General features: G+C 36.1%; 2 protein-coding genes across 9 annotated transcripts in view; both read left to right on the top strand.

The window, feature by feature from the left end:
• The first annotated feature begins 1,349 nt into the window (after window positions 1-1,349).
• Drep4 (DNA fragmentation factor-related protein 4) overlaps window positions 1,350-16,291 on the top strand; it is a 40,730-nt gene continuing 25,788 nt past the window's right edge. The window contains exons 1-4 of one of the 7 annotated variants that reach the window (XM_076204309.1): window positions 1,707-1,766; window positions 5,426-5,517; window positions 13,159-13,289; window positions 15,661-15,967. In XM_076204309.1, coding sequence (XP_076060424.1) covers window positions 13,185-13,289; window positions 15,661-15,967 — 412 coding nt within the window. In that variant the 5' untranslated portion in view covers window positions 1,707-1,766; window positions 5,426-5,517; window positions 13,159-13,184. Of the gene's footprint in view, window positions 1,597-1,706; window positions 1,767-5,417; window positions 5,518-6,944; window positions 8,153-8,251; window positions 8,661-10,641; window positions 10,663-13,158; window positions 13,290-13,446; window positions 13,493-13,712; window positions 13,904-15,660; window positions 15,968-16,291 lie in introns of those variants that run through there. The other 6 variants (XM_076204312.1, XM_076204308.1, XM_076204310.1 and 3 more) reach the window with 6 other exon arrangements.
• On the top strand, window positions 1,761-5,269 carry LOC143036700 (uncharacterized). Of its 2 annotated transcripts, XM_076204315.1 has the most exons (5): window positions 1,761-2,079; window positions 2,421-2,590; window positions 3,411-3,455; window positions 3,901-3,990; window positions 4,095-5,269. In XM_076204315.1, exons 1-5 carry the CDS (start codon window positions 1,976-1,978, stop codon window positions 4,262-4,264), a joined length of 579 nt encoding a protein of 192 aa, XP_076060430.1. In that variant the 5' UTR covers window positions 1,761-1,975; the 3' UTR covers window positions 4,265-5,269. The 2 variants fall into 2 exon arrangements, with proteins under 2 accessions (XP_076060430.1, XP_076060431.1); XM_076204316.1 differs by lacking the exon at window positions 3,411-3,455.

The raw sequence follows: 16,291 nt of genomic DNA, 5'->3' as shown, positions 1-16,291 counted from the left end.
TTGACTCAGCTTGAATTTAATTTAAGTGACAGTGACGCGGAAAGTCTAGACAGTGTTTTTCGTTGGTATTTAATTTTCTTTCACCCACCTTAAAAGTTTTTCGAGCGGAAATCTTCTGTTTTGAAACTTATTTACTCATTTACATGTTCAGTGATTGTAATCACTCATGTAATCCTATGAACATTAATGAATAGTGTTAAACTATCCAACTGTGTTTTTTTTTTTTTTTTAACTATACCAAAAAGGGAATGGCGGCCTTATAATTTCTTTAAGTTACCCAAATACATTGGGTCTTGGGAACTCATTCACCCATTCACTTTTACTATGTGTTACGAGTCAGAAACCCTTGTAATTTTTCCCAAAGACATGGGGTCTTGGGAACTCATTCATTCACTCTAAATGTGTTACAAGTCAGATGTGTGAGCGAGATTCGTAACAATACATACATACATACATACATGCATGCATATATGCAGGCAAAGGCTATCATGCTATCATTATTTTAATAATCATATGTAATCAAATGAAGGTGTAGGAATTCAAAATTATCATAAATACGTAGAAGAGATGTGGCATGAAGAAGGTGAGGAGCCTACGACAGGAGATGCGTAGCTACGGCCGAAGCCATCAAATTTGCCAAATGCGCTTGAACTGCAGGAGAATCGGAACTTGTTAAATAGATTATATATATATATATAATATATATATACATATATATATTAATATTTTTTTTTCTTCAACCACATTAACTTTTTACTTTTGATTCCATGCCATCACGAACAAGACTGACAATGCGCTCGTCGGAGACATATACGGAAACTGATACGAAGTGAAGCCAGGGGCTTGAACCTCAGCTCAGACGTATCAAAGTAACAGTGACTAACCACTGCGCCATCAAGAGAGATATAGGTTGAGTACAATTTCTTATATTTGTATGCTCGAGCTACATACATATACACGAATTTTGTAATCATCCCATCCCCGCTATGATGGTACAATGGTAGTATGTGCGCGTGGGAAAGTGTTATACACACACACTGAATGGTCCCCAGTGCAGATATTAATCTTTTTTCAACCACATTAACTTGGATCTTTGTCGTGTGGTGAATAACGGAGAAAATGAGAAAGTCACGATGTGGTAGTGAACGGGGGAGCGGCGCCCCGAAGGCCCCAGTGCGACAGACATCCTCCAAGATGGCTGCAGGATTACGAAGTAGGAAATGGAGGAGACGAAGACGAAGACGAAGACTAGGTTGATCTTGAGTTCAAAGGGGGGGGGGTTGTGAATGCAGTGAAAGTGGTACTGACGGGGGTGCGCATTTGGCACCCCGGCGCGGTGTCAGAAAGTTCGCAGTGATTCAGGTGTGCCGCTGGTACGCGATGGCGGCGGGGCCCGTAGTATGTTTGTGTGTGTGTATTCACCATGTATGTGAAATGAGGGGAAACAAGTGGAACTGTACTAGAATTAGGCTTACTAATTGCAAAGGTGTTGTTAAGCTTGGATAGGTAGTGACAGAAGTGTGGTACGAACGATGGGGGATTAAAGAGTGAAGTAGGTGCAACCAAGCGAAGGAACGGGATTTTCACAGAAATCAGGTAAATAATCGACAAAATCTTACAATATCTATTATTACTTATAATTTCATCCGGAGCCGAAAGGTCTATTTATGTATCTATCTTTATCTAACTCAAGTCGTCGAATCAGACAAGTGGTATATTATTTACAAACATTTGGGTGACCGTCAAGCTTGGACTGATACGAAAACCAAAGACTATAAAGGAAAGATAGGAAGATTTAAATTGCGCCTGTTAATTTAGTAATTGGCAACTGAGTTTCAGTAACGCATAAACGAACACACACGAAACCGTCCAGAGTAGAGATGGCGTTACTGGTCTGTCGTCTGTCGTCTGTTTGTTTACATTTTTGACAGCCGGCAAATTTGACATTTTCAGTGTGTAGGAAGTCAATGTAAGCATGGCAGCTCTAGTGAACAAGTCACATGCATGCATTATTTGCATGAAAAGAAAAGAAACTGACCCCGATTTGATATTTCATAGGTTCCCTAAGGATCAGGAACAGTAAGAATATTCATTAAATCTTCGTTTATTAATTTAATTAGTGTAAATATGGTAAACTAAATTAAGTTCGCGTTCAGGCCTTGTTTCAGGCTTTGTTACCCATGGCACATGTTACCTAGAAATGATTCTAGAAGCTTTAACTTGTATTTTGAATGAAAATGAAAATTTACAGTTGTTGCCACGGCTTCTATTATTTAGAAACGAGCATTTCATGTATTTAGCAAAGAGCATTTCAAAATGCGATCCTGTGGTAAAGAACTACCTCATGATTTAATGATCTTACCAGGGTAAATGGCAACTCTCCCCAACATTTAATATGTTCATTTTGTATATTAAAACAGATGCTTCAAATGGAAAATAGCAATCAACGTTATCCGAATCAATGGAAAGACACCAGAACAACTAAACAGAAGCTACCGGGTATGCAGTAGGCATTTCTCAAGAAAGAATTATTTGGATGCAAAATCCAACAGGCTCTGTCACAACGGATGTCCAGATCAAAATCTAGAGGGTATGTCTTATCATAATTTTTATAAGTTGTTGAAAGGTACTGGGATGGCTGCATTGAGGAAGAAAAATATTAGTACACTAATAAAAAGGACTAAAATTTACATTCTTACAGAAACTACAGATTAAAAAACAAATTCAGATGATATATCAAGTATTTTGGCCTTCGCTCTTGCCTTGAGTACGAGGTGGATACAGTATGTTTTGGGGGTATTAGGGAGCTTGCTTGCCTTCCGTCAATCACATCCTCGGGCTACACCTAGCTCTGGCTTTTCTGCGTCTCCCTAAAACTCCAGGTTTCCAGATAAAATAGTTTAATATTGGGATTTCATCTCGGATGACTGGAGTGTGGTCTTTTCAGTAACATTTACTTTTTTATAAATAATGTTTACATATATCAATAATTTTGAAAGTGAAAATAGCATTACATTAAGCAATTGGAAACACTGGTTAGTGTAACACTGAACTCTTTTGATCAATATCTTCTATTACATAAGATTAAGAGTGTATGTACCCATCTATATATATATATATATATATACATATATATGTATATATATATGTTTTTATTAATTGACACATATATGATTATTTATTCATATATTACTATAGTAATTATTGTATTGTCTTTGAATTTCCTAAGGTGTCATAATTTTCACATTATATACTAAATTGTTTTAGTTAAATGAGAGTTTGATATATAGAGGCTCATTAAATTGTTGCTTATATTGTAATTATAATATAAAGGTTTAGCCCAGAAGAAATTAAATAAAAATTGGGCTAGTTATTGATTTAATAGTTGCTCATTATAAAACATATTTCAGGCTCCAACTGCAGTACACCAGCAATTCCAGACTGTTCTCATATAGGTGAGTGCTGCAGTAATGAATGGCATTGAAATGCCAGCTGTCAATCAATAGCTGATAAGATCATTTGGTAAAGAGTGGAAAATATTAAGCAAAGTGTAATATTTGTAAAACAAAATCAAAAACAAACAAAAGAAAACTATATACAGTTTATTATTCATATATGTTTTAATTAACATAATCAGTTTCAGGAGTCAAAAATATAGACCTCCAAGAGGAGTCTGATGCATCAAAATTTCTACTTGTGTAGATACCCAGATATAACTGTGCATGATTTACATTTTGGCAAGTTTTCATTTCTGTTACTAATATATGTGGTTATTTTATAATGTCATGGTATAATTTAATTTATAGTTTTCATAACCCCTGTTGCTCCCATATATTCAAGAATACACTTTCCTTATATTCTGTGATCATCTTATTTGTATCTCCTCTTATGCTTTTATAGGTACTACGGCTCAGTTTAGAGACAAAGAGAGTGAGGATCTAAGAGCCATCATATCTTCTGTGCCACATGAAACAATACAGTCATTTCATGGTATGTAATACCTTGTGTGTGCATGTTATGTTGATATTAGTGATTTCCTATTGACCTACCAAAACATAATGAGATACTAGAAAAAGTGATTAATATTTTTACAGATGAACCCAATCCTCAGCATCCAGCCTCAGGAGCAGATTCCAATGGACAACATGTGCCACCCTTTGAGCTTCATGAAAATCTAAATGGTATATATGGGATTGACACAATATATTTTAAAGATGTACTGTATGGATGTTTTCTGTGCATCATAATATGGAGATTTTATTAATCATTAGATTTATTTTTATTTTTACTAACTTTTCAAAAGTAATGCAATAAACTAATGTTGATGCTCTCTTAACCACCTATGCTCTGTATTGTAATGTAATGCATCTCATTATATCTGAGCTTTACTTTTTGTATTGTCATTTTGCACTTGTTTTTGTAATTTTTATTTGCCTAAGATTGTTGCATTTGTTTACATGTTTAGAAAACATATTTGTTTAAAGCCTATCAATGTTTATATATCAAGAATAAATTCAACTAATGAATTATGTGTTTATGAAGTCACTTTTTCATTCGGATATATTACTTGGTGCATTCTAGTAGCCACCTCAGCCAAAGTCATACTAACCTAAACAAAACCCATGTAAAAAGGGAAGCAAAAATCGAATGAACCTTGGGAGGTACGAGACATTCACTTCCTCAAGCTGAAAGAACCTACCCCAGCCTATGTGATAAATGCATATGGTAAAAATGAGAAATAGAGGACACTCACTAGCAAATAAAAAAGATAAAATAAAATAACACAATAAAAGGGTAAGAAATACATAAGAAGGAAATACAAGAGCAGGCATATGATAAACTATGAGGAGTGGAAGACACTTGCTAATTCTGAAAGAACCAGAACATTATATATATAAAGATAGATAGATATAAATATATAGGTATATCCCACTAATGAATTTTTAAATATTGGCAATAAAAATATACAAGAATGCACTTCTGCATTTTATTGGTCCTTATTATACAACATCAGTTAATGTGAATGTAGCTGCCATACTGAAATGCATCTGTGTCATACGTGCAATCCATTTCAAATATATTAGGCACCAATTGCAAATGCATATTTGAAAATTGAAAAGAATGTAGCATGGATACCAAAGTAATATACATATATTTGCTTTGATACATTTTCAACATATATGTGTTGGAATTAGTATATGTACTACATTTAGGATAATGATAATATCTAAAATATTTTTTACAAATGTTCCTTATAAAACGGGTAATGGACGTATGAAAATTTGAAAATTCCGCCTTAGAGCTTTACCGTTCGCTTCATAGATGGCGCTATTATGGAAGTGTTTGGCAACTTTTTAACGCACGCACTTTTTATATGAATTTGACCGAGTCTTCCTATCTTTCCTTTATAGTCTTTGACGAAAACGTTTTAGGAGTGTGTGTTACGTCGATAGACTTTCAAATAAAGAAAGAGATGTGAGCACCTGGTCATTGTGCATAAAATTGGCATTGACAAAGGTAGTACTGAATTACTATATTATAATAATTATTCCGAAATTATGTACAAATTCTGGTGAACAGGTAACATTAGAAATGATATAGTCTTATTATACTTAGTCTTATAGAGTCATTTCACTGCAGTATTATAGTATATTACTATACCACCACATGATGTCCTTCAATTATTTATTAGAGCACAAAGAGAAAATTCGGGAAATTGTTTAGATGTGCTTAAGTAAAATGATGTGTAACAGTACAGTGAAACTAAACTTTGAGTATCCCACTGAACAAAAATGGGTGGTGTTCACGAGGGATGGTGTTATTTTCACAGTGCAGTGATTGACATGTAGTAATTGTTCTATATGTAGATTGGGTAAAATTTTACTTTCGACCTTTGTTGTAATATAGCAATACAAAATTAAATAGTAATTTTGTAAATCAAAATGTATGAACGTAATATGCAATTTTGTGTGCGGAAATGAAAATAAAAAAAGTTGCTAAAACAGATTTCTTAAGTAACGAAGTTGTGTACTACGAATGGTACGCCATGTTTGTTATGGTATATTCCGACGTCGGAGAAATGAAAGAACGATAAATTTGTCTAAAGTAAAGTACACTAATCTAACCGGTAAAATTTTACTTTCGACCATTGGAGGAATATATGATTCGTCCTGCCTGCTATCTATGATCACTGGTGGTATGGAGCAAACTACACTATTAAGTTTGTTACTATTGTGCTATTAGTGTAATAGCTTGCATATAGTTGAATTATTCAAACTAGTGCTGGGCAAATACCGCTAATTTCAATACCGGAATTACCGGTAAACAACAATGCCGTTACCGGAATTACCGGTAATTTACCGGTAAAAGACTCGTGAGGTAGTAGTGACGTCCCAAGTTCGAGTCGCCTTTATGACTTAAATCTAAACAAATTTCATCCTACTATGGTGTGTAGTCACAAGTTTTGTAACGTCGTAACTATAAAAATCCTGCGCTCCGAGTCGTTACTCCAACTCTCGTGGAGGGGGTGCGTGTAAGGTCACAGCATTACCTCCTCTCCCTCAGTGCATATTAGGCCTACGCACCAATCCCCCCCTCCCCCTCTCACACCCCACTTCCGTCTCTATGTAAGTGCAATTTCATACAAAGAATATATTTTTCACATAGAAACACAATTTCATAAAAGAAAAATAATTACATGCATCATTTTTACACATTACACAAAAATTCATTTCCAAAATCACCCATTTTTCATTTAGTCAGGACAAAGTTTTTTTGTACAATTGAGGTTTTAAAGGTTTTGTGCGAGATGAATTGACATACGTAGGTCATTTTCATAATGTTTCTTTTTACCAAGTTCCTCTTATATTAGGCTCAGGAACACAGTCTCAACCCTTTGAATTTCTGTCAAAGTTTTTTTCAATTGTTCATAGTTGCCATTTATTTATATTGGAATAACGTTAATTTTGTATTAGCAGGACTCTACGATCCCTATATTTATATTATAGTACCTTTAAATGGACAAAAAACACACGCATATGTTTTATTTTAATTTTTTATTCTGTGCATCCATTTGGATACATGCCCACCGGAACATAGGCTGACTAATCGAATACGTACATTTTGCACTGAACCTCTGCGGGCCGAGATGCGAACAAAACGATCTAGCACGACTGTTAATTTTCATATTCGAATACGTACATTTCGTACTGTGCATCTGTGGGCCGAGAAGGGAGCAGGACGATCTAGCACGTTGAATACGTTCCTGTTAATTTTCATCCTACGTAGGGCCGTCAGTACTGTCACTCAGTACCACCAAGCCGAAACGTGCTTACCGCTCTCTGAGTATTATGGGATAGCTTATCGGTTAACGGAGCCTAAACGGTAGCAGATTTTTTGCTGGTAAGCTACCGTCAAGGTTGTTACCGATAAAACCCGTAACTACCGGTAGCTGCCCACCACTACCGTCATTCAGTACCACCAAGCCGAGACGTGCTTACCGCTCCACGAGTGTTTGGTATAGCTTATCGGTTAACGGAACCTTAACGGTAGCAGAATTATTGCCGGTAAGCTACCGTCAAGGCTGTTACCGATAAAACCGGTAACTTTACCGGTAGCTGCCCACCACTAATTCAAACTATTTTCTTTAAAATGTGTGATTTCAATGTAATTTGACGGTATTCGTAGCTGTGGTGGGTAATTTTGCAAAGGATAGAAACGTAATTCTATGATCAAATTACATGGAAATCACATATCTAATAGGAAATAGGTCAAATAATGCAAACATATACTAAATTTTTATATAAAATTGTGCCTGTCAGTAAAAACCGTCATTGTTTACGTTTGATCGGCGATTAGTAAGACCGCACGTTTCGGCCCGACTTCCTGGAAAAAAATAGGCCCGATTTAATTCCATTCAAAATGCAATATCTCGAGAACTAGGACAGCTAGATGGATAATTCAAATTGCATTATACTCATAGCGACTTTTTGCATCCCATGAGAACTACTTCAGCTCAAATATCAGGAATTTAATTTTCATGTTGCCCTAGCTAAATATAGCCATACAAAAGCTGAGAGAGTGGTTGAAAAGCCCGCCAACGTCTCTCACGACGACAACGACGAGGACCAGCCGGATGATATCTAATTTGCAGGTAATGATTTATTAAACACAGGTTAGTTTAGTTTAGTTTTAGACAAATTTATCGTCCTTTCATTTCTCCGACGTCGCCATCTACTACAACAAACATGGCGTACCATTCGTTGTACACGACTTCGTTATTTACTAAGAAATCTGTTGTAGCAACGTATTTTTATTTTCATTTCCGCACTCAAAATTGCATATTACGTTCATACATTTTAATTTACAAAATTACTATTTAATTTTGTATTGCTATATTCAAACAAAGGTCGAAAGTAAAATTTTACCGTAGATTGTAGTAATTATTCCCTATATAGTAATTGTTTTCCGTAACAGTTATGTAATGGCTACATAAGACAATATATAGGGAACAATTACTACATACCGAACAAACAATTATCATGTGATGGCTACAGTACATAGAATACTTACTACATAGCTACATTACTACACAGCTATTTTCACTATTTTGACAATCTCAAGATAGTGTACTCCAAATTTTTCTTTCCTTTAATCTACTGGTAAGTTCTCACTTCTTTGCATGTATAGCATAGAACTACCATGAATTATTAGCAAGCTACAAATTGTACAGTTAAGGATGAGTAAAATCCCAGAATTGTGCAAGCACCAATATTTAACATGAAATTTACGTTGTCCCATAGCTTCTAACCTAACCTGGCATAAATGAACCTAACATAACCATTCCATAGTCAAAATATACCTTTCTAATGCTGGAAAGAAGAAAGTGGGACATGATGTACTTGAGTGGTACTGGAACAGAACCAACGGATGTGTACTTTAATTATATGTTTATTTTACAAATACATGTTTAACAAATGCGATTTACTCATTTGCTGTTTTGGGATATTTTGCCATGACTATTAGGGCTTTTTTGTAGTAAATTTCTTTTGAAAGTAATATTAGAAGTATCTCTTTAGAGCTAAAGAATATTATTGGCTTTTTTAATGCATATGAAAAAGAAAATTGTTTTTTCCTAATATGCATGCAAGTTAAAACAAAATCCATAAGTGGTTATAAAGAAAACAGTACTGAATAAGGTTTAATTGGTTCAATTTAGCCAGACATGGAGATGACATCACTGTCACCAGCAGTTTCAAGTAGAAATTTTGACATACATATAAGCAGTCCATCATTAAGTAAAATTTTAGTTGTGTACACCTATGCGAGGGTCTCACTAATTACCGAACAAATTGATAAAAGCCAAACAAACCAACAAAACCCAAACAAGGACGGTTTTTGCTCAATTGCACACTTCTATATATATATGGTTGCATTATTTGAACTATTTTCTTTAAAATGTGTGATTTCCATGTAAATACGATCAAAGAGAAGTTACGTTTTTATCCTCTGCTAAATTACCGACCACAGCTACGATTCGTCCAGCCATATAGATCATCATTTAATTCTTGATACAAGTAAAAGAATGATCTCTAATCACGACCGGGTATTTAAAAATGCCCCCCAAAAATGCCAAATTCCCAGAAATGCCACTCTACAAATTTTCCTGCCAAACATAGTAAAAACATGCCAAAAATGCAAAATTTGGCATTAAAAACGCCAATCTGGCAACCCTGACGCTCAGTGATGATCTGCACTCACAGAACATAGATGGCAGGCTAGCGGTAAATTTGTAACCACCAGTCGATAACTTTGCAGAAGCTAAAAACATAACTTCTCTTTGGTCAAATTATATGAAAATCACACATTTTAAAGAAAAGAGTTGAAATAATTCAACTATATGCAGACTATTACATTAATAACACAACAGTAAGAAACTTAATAGAGTGAAGTTTGATCCATACCACCAATGATCATTGGTGGTATGGATCATATTACATGGAAATCACAAATTTTAAAGAAAATAGTTCAAATAATGCAACCATATATATATAGAAGTGTGCATTTGAGCAAAAACCGTCCTTGTTTGGGTTTTGTTGGTTTGTTCGGCTTTTATCGGTTTTGTTCGGTTTGTTCGGCAATTAGTGAGACCGCCTATGCGATATAGCAATAGAAAATTAATTATGAATTTTGTAAATTATAATTGATGTAATATGCAATTTTCTTGGTGGAAATCAACAACAACAAACATTTGTTAAAACCTGTTTTCTAATAATCAAAGTTTGTTTTGATAGATGCAGAGGTTGAAGAAATGAAAGGATGATAAATTAGTCTATTCTAACCTAACCTAACCTATCTAACCTAACAAACCTATGTAACCTAACCAATGTAATAACTTGGTAACTCAAATTCTAAAGATCATCTGGATCGTCGTTGTCACAGATGCTGACAGCCTGATTATTATTGTACCACGGGTAATTAACAGATGACGGCAGAACCCTGTGTTCTCTCATAAAGTCCAAGAAAGCCCTATTGTCTTTGTAACAGCACTTATTAACATCACCTGGAGTTGGAGAACACCTGGTCCACAACGTGAAAGCCATCGTCTAAGAGTTACTGGACTGGCATGGCATCCGGACTGTATCCTAGCAGCTTCATTCATTTGTAAATTTGCTTGTAGCAAGGTTTTTCGATTTTTATTTCTGCCAAGAAAAATGCATATTACCTTCATGAATTATAATTGACAAAATTAATGTTTAATTTTCTAATGCTATATCATGTAGGCGTGCACAACTAAAATGATACCCACCATTATTTCATTTATTTATTTATTTTTATTGTGTTTTACTTTTTTCAGTTTTACCAATGCCATAGCTCAGTAGCCATGTTGGGTGAGGATGAGATGTATGGAGGTGGTAAAAGGGGCTTTGGGGAAGAGGGATGGATGTTGAGGAAGGATGGGAGAGGACAGAAGAGGGGTGAATGGAGAATGGTTGTGTATGGATGATGTTGTGATCCATGAGGTAGAATGGGTGGGGGTGGCAGGAGAGGGAGTATGTGTAAGAAAAATTTGACACAGCCCAAAGGGATTTCTCCCTATCTTCTCCTTTTCTGCATTAGGGGACGGAGAGGGGGGGTCGCTGATTTTGATGAAGCAGCCTTGCTGTGGATGTGATATGCCTTGTGACACTGCTTATGACCCAGGGCAGTGGACAAGATGCAGGGATGACCTGTCATCCATGAGGTGCCAAGATAAGAGGGAGGGAAGGAGGTGGAGTATGATAAGGATGGAATGGGTGGGAGTGGTTTTTATGCCTTTGTTTTTTGGCTACCTCCCTTGTAAGGGGGAAAAAAGCCTTTGGTATATGTATGTATATACATTTATATATATATATATGTATTAATTTTATTTTTATTTTTATTTTATTTTTTTATTTTATTTTCTTTTCTTTTCTTTCTCCAAGACATAACTATCCAGTACCATTATATACATTTTTGTTGGAAAATATGCACCAATACTCTTCAATAAGTTGCCTGAAGATGTTAAGAATAGTAAAAATCAAGAGATTTTCAAGAAAATTTAGAAAATACACTCTTCTGCTGCATCTTATGACATATTTGTACATGATGCAGTCATTACAGATGCATTTAGAGTCTAAGAATTCAATAAAAGTGGGCCACAGAGAGTGTTGTATTTACAGCTGTGTAGGGCCCTGAAGAGGAACCAAAGGTAAAAGTAAAGCCATTGATTTAATGGATTTCAGAGACAACAGATGAAATCCAGTTACTCAAGCTAAATTTCTGTCAAATGCAGGTAATACTTTGTATGTAGTGCGAGTACAGTAAACCCTCCCTATACCAAACCTCAATACACCAAATTTTGGCTCTATTGATCCTAATGAAGACCATTCATCTGATAATGAACACAGTTGGTATATGATGTCCAAGATTTGGTATGGATGGCATGAATATGGGAAATTGAAATACCTATGTACGTAGAGTACATACTTCCAGCCATAACAACCAAACCTTCCCCCCAATTAGTTTAATATGTAGAGGGTTGGATCAGTTGTAGAACCCCCCACCCCCCACCCCCATGTGTTAGCATTGGAGATTGTACAGTTGAGTGTTCCTGTGGTGGACATTTTTCAGTTGATTATAGCTCATGATACATAACCTAACATTTTAAAGTTAATTATGGCTCATGATACTTAACCTGACCTGACTTAACCTAACCAAACCTAAACTAGCCTATGTTAGGGTGGAGAATCCACAGTTGATCAATGTGTCGGGGGAATCTACACTTGATTGCAGAATGGGGTGGAGAGTCTACAGTTGATCAGTGTGGTGGGAAATTATACAGGGTGTCCATAAAGTCTGGGTACATGGTAAAAAATACATAATTCTTAAAACAAAACAATTTTATTCAATTTTAATGTTGATAAATAATGTTTTCAACATGATTTCCATCATTTTCAATGCATAATTTGATGCGTTTTACAAAATTCAGGTGGACTCGATGAAATAGGCTCTCATTGCCGTCGATTTCAGCACACTGACTGGTAATGCATTCTGTCATATGGTTTAAATCAGTAATCTTCATCGAGTACACCTTCTCTTTTGGCATGCCTCAGAAAAAGAAGTCAAGGGGAGAAAGGTCTGGTGAATGAGGGGCCACTCCACATGACCTCTTCTTCCAATCTAGTGAGGAAAAATAATAAAAATAAATAGTAAAATCTATGTATCCAAACTTTATGGACACCCTGTATAATTGATTTGGAGGGTTGGATAGTGTGTACCAAGCTTCCATCTTATAAATGAACCCAAAGTTTGATATGTGCAGAAAATTCAATATAATAAAACCTTCAGATATACAGTATTATACTCATACTTTTGGCTATAATGACAAAGCCCTTTTCCCAATTAGTTTGATATATTGAGGGTTTACTGTACTTAGAATTCCATATTTATGCCTACTTGGCATTGAAAAGATTCTTTGGAGTTCATTTTGTCAGCAAAGGTTGTTTGTGTAGACTGTTCATAATTTTTGTGAAACTATTGCATATCTACGTCTTTTGTTATTTACAGGTTAAGTACAAGGAAAAGAAGGAAGGGATAGATAAAATGTGATTTAAAAGTCATTATTTTCTCTGTTGTTAGGGTGCAGTGTATAACTAGGGGGAACAATGACAGTACTGAATGTCCTAGGACCATCACAGCGAAAGGTTGGACTTGTGGTCAACAGCTTTGAAGATTTGCAAAAACAATGTCGAAAGAAGTTCAACTTAGAGGTAAAAGATTTAAATTTTCTTGGCTTGTATGGATTTAGTGTAAGGATTTTTTTTTAATGGTTGCTACCTTTAAATATATTTAGAAAGTACACTGTACATTTTTCCAATGCATCTGTTTTTGCTAACCAAGACTACTACTTGCCCTGGCTGATTGTACACAAAGAGGAAAGGTGATGGATTTGGATGCATCAAATTGTGTCCAGGTATAGCCTACCTCTTGTGTCTTGTATGTTTGATTAGTATTCACTAATTTCTTTCATGAATTTTTTTTTCTATTTGCAATGGTAGAACAGTTGCTAAAACTTGATTGAATATATATACATGCATATCTAAAGCCCTTTCTCCCTTATAAGAGAAGTGGCCAAGTCACAGCTCATACCTATAATATACACATTAAAACCATGTTATCTCCTCCCATCTCAGAACATTGTGAATGATCAGTCATCTCTTTTCCTTGCCACACTGCTTGGCAATGTAGTGAGACAGCTTCCACAACAAGGCCCAACACCCAGCACTGATTTAACCTCTTCACTCCGGGGCACATCGCACGTCTGGCAGCATTAGCTGCCCGACGTGCGATGTTGCGTCATAATAATCACATTATAAAAAATAAAGTCAGTGCTCAGTCGTTCGTTCTCTTTCACCCATGAATTTTGATAACCATAGAAAATATGATGAAGCCAGTTTAGAGAGAATGGAGGTTACATAGGTACGACTACAATAAATATAATCAAGACGCCGACGTCGGCATCATCGCATACCCACTTGCTCCTCATGACGCTTACGTAGGCGTCACCGTATGGAAGTGGTCCTATCTGCATCATTATATGGTGTCTTGCCCTAATTTGTTTTGCCATTGGGACTATAAATATCTATAGAGTTTTGGAAAGTACTGGGTATTTCTCTTTTTGTGAATTAGCTTTTTCAAATGAGGTCATAAAAATAATAACAGTGACCAATTTCCAGAGTACCAGACTCAACAATACTTGCTGACATGGTCAGGATATATTTCTATTCATGTTGTCCTACAAATCTATATATTATAATAATTTTTGGAGAGAGTGAGTGGTTTGAGGTAAAGGTGGGACTTCGACAGGAATGTGTTATGTTGCCCTGGCTGTTCAATTTATACATGGATGGGGTGGTGTGAGAGGTGAATGCAAGGGTAGGGGGTCAGGGATTGGAGATAGTTAAAGAAAATGGAGAAAAGTGGGAGATAAGCCAGTTGTTGTTTCTTGACAACACCGCACTTGTAGCAGGATCAGAGGAGGGATTGAGGAAGTTAGTGACAGAGTTTGGGAAGGTGTGTGAAAGAAGGAAGTTGAAGATAAATGTTTGTAAAAGTAAGGTGATGAGATGTACAAGGGGAGAAAGTGGCAGCAGACTGGAAGTGAATATTAAGGGAGAGAGACTGGAGGAAGTGGATAGTTTTAGATACTTGGGTGCAAATGTGGCTGGAAAGAGAGGAGTGGGGGTAGAGGTATAATGTAGATTGAGAGAAGCAAGTAAATACTTTGGGGGATTAAAAAGTGAAATGAGAAATAGACATTTGGGAATGGATGCTAAGAGGAGATTGTATGAAGGAGTGATTGTGCCGACAGCACTGTACGGGGCAGAAACATAGAACATAAGAGAGGAAGAGAGAAGGAGTTTGAATGTGTTTGAGATGAGGTGCCTGAGAAGTATGATAGGGGATACTAGGCTAAATAGAGTGAGAAATGAGGAGGTGAGGAGGAGAACAGGGGTAGAAAGGAGTTGGGAGATAGGGTTGATGAAAGGGTATTGGGATGGTTTGGACACATGGAAAGAATGAGTGAAGAAAGATTAGTAAAAGAGGTGTGGAAGGAGTGAACATGAGGGGGCAACCGAGGATGAGATGGACGGATGGGGTAAAAGGGGCATTGGGAAAGAGGGGAATGTCTGTTGAAGAAGGAAGGGAGAGGACAGAAGATAGGGGTGAATGGAGAATGGTTGCGTATGGATGATGTTGTGATGCATGATGGGGGATGGGGTGAGGGAGTATGGATGAGAAATAAATTGATGCAGCCCGAAGGGATTTCTCCCTGTCTTCTCCTTTTCTGCATGAGGGGATGCCAAATTAATGAAGCAGCCTTGCTGTGGATGTGCTATGTCTTGCGACACTGCTTCTGACCCAGGGCAGTGGACAGGATGCAAGGATGACCCGTCATCCAGGAGGTGCCAAGATAAGAGGGAGAGAAGAGGGTAGAGGGGAGTGGAGTATGTAGGGGATAGAATGGGTGGTAGAGGTTTTTATGCCTTTGTCTTTTGGCTACCTCCCTTATAAGGGGGAAAAAAGCCTTTGATATATGTATGTATGTGTGCATGCAATTTCCTTTATATTGTTTTTCAGAGAAAAGAGTTCTTTATTACTCTTGATGATGACACAGAAATTGATGAGGACTATTTTGAAATCTTGAGTGACAACACGATATTAAAGATAGTAGACCCAATGGTACCTTCAGCTTCTGGGCTTGCACAAAAACTTGCAAAATTTCTGGAGTTGTGTATACTACAGCAACCTAGACTTCACAGCCAGGTGCAGGAGTTAATCCTCGAGGAACCAACTTCAGATCTACTACACAAAGTCTTGGCGCTAGTTCCCAAAAATGAGAAGAACATGTGCAGCACTCGTGCAGATGATTTTAAATGGTTTGAAGGTTTGCTTTTTCATTATTTATTTGTATACTGCTTCCTCATAGTATATTTGAAGAAAGAAAATAAGGATATATTGTATATTTTTTAATTATTGTAATTAGATCCAAGTGTTAAATGAACTAAATGTTAAATTAATTTGCTTCAGGAAAGGTACACCATATCTTCATTGCTTAATGAGTTGACTTAAAATGTATATATATCGATTTTAATGTTATGTATTATTTTATTTTTATATATATATATATATATATATATATTTTTTTTTTTTTTCTTCATTTTTATATGTTGTCAAGTAAAAAATTTCAGTTTCCAATACAGAAGAATGC

Source organism: Oratosquilla oratoria, chromosome 21 (genome assembly GCF_046742065.1).
Source record: "Oratosquilla oratoria isolate Oo_2021 chromosome 21, ASM4674206v1, whole genome shotgun sequence".
NCBI lineage: Eukaryota > Metazoa > Arthropoda > Malacostraca > Stomatopoda > Squillidae > Oratosquilla > Oratosquilla oratoria.
The sequence above is the reverse complement of the archived record's forward strand: the minus strand, read 5'-3'. Positions and strand labels throughout refer to the sequence as shown.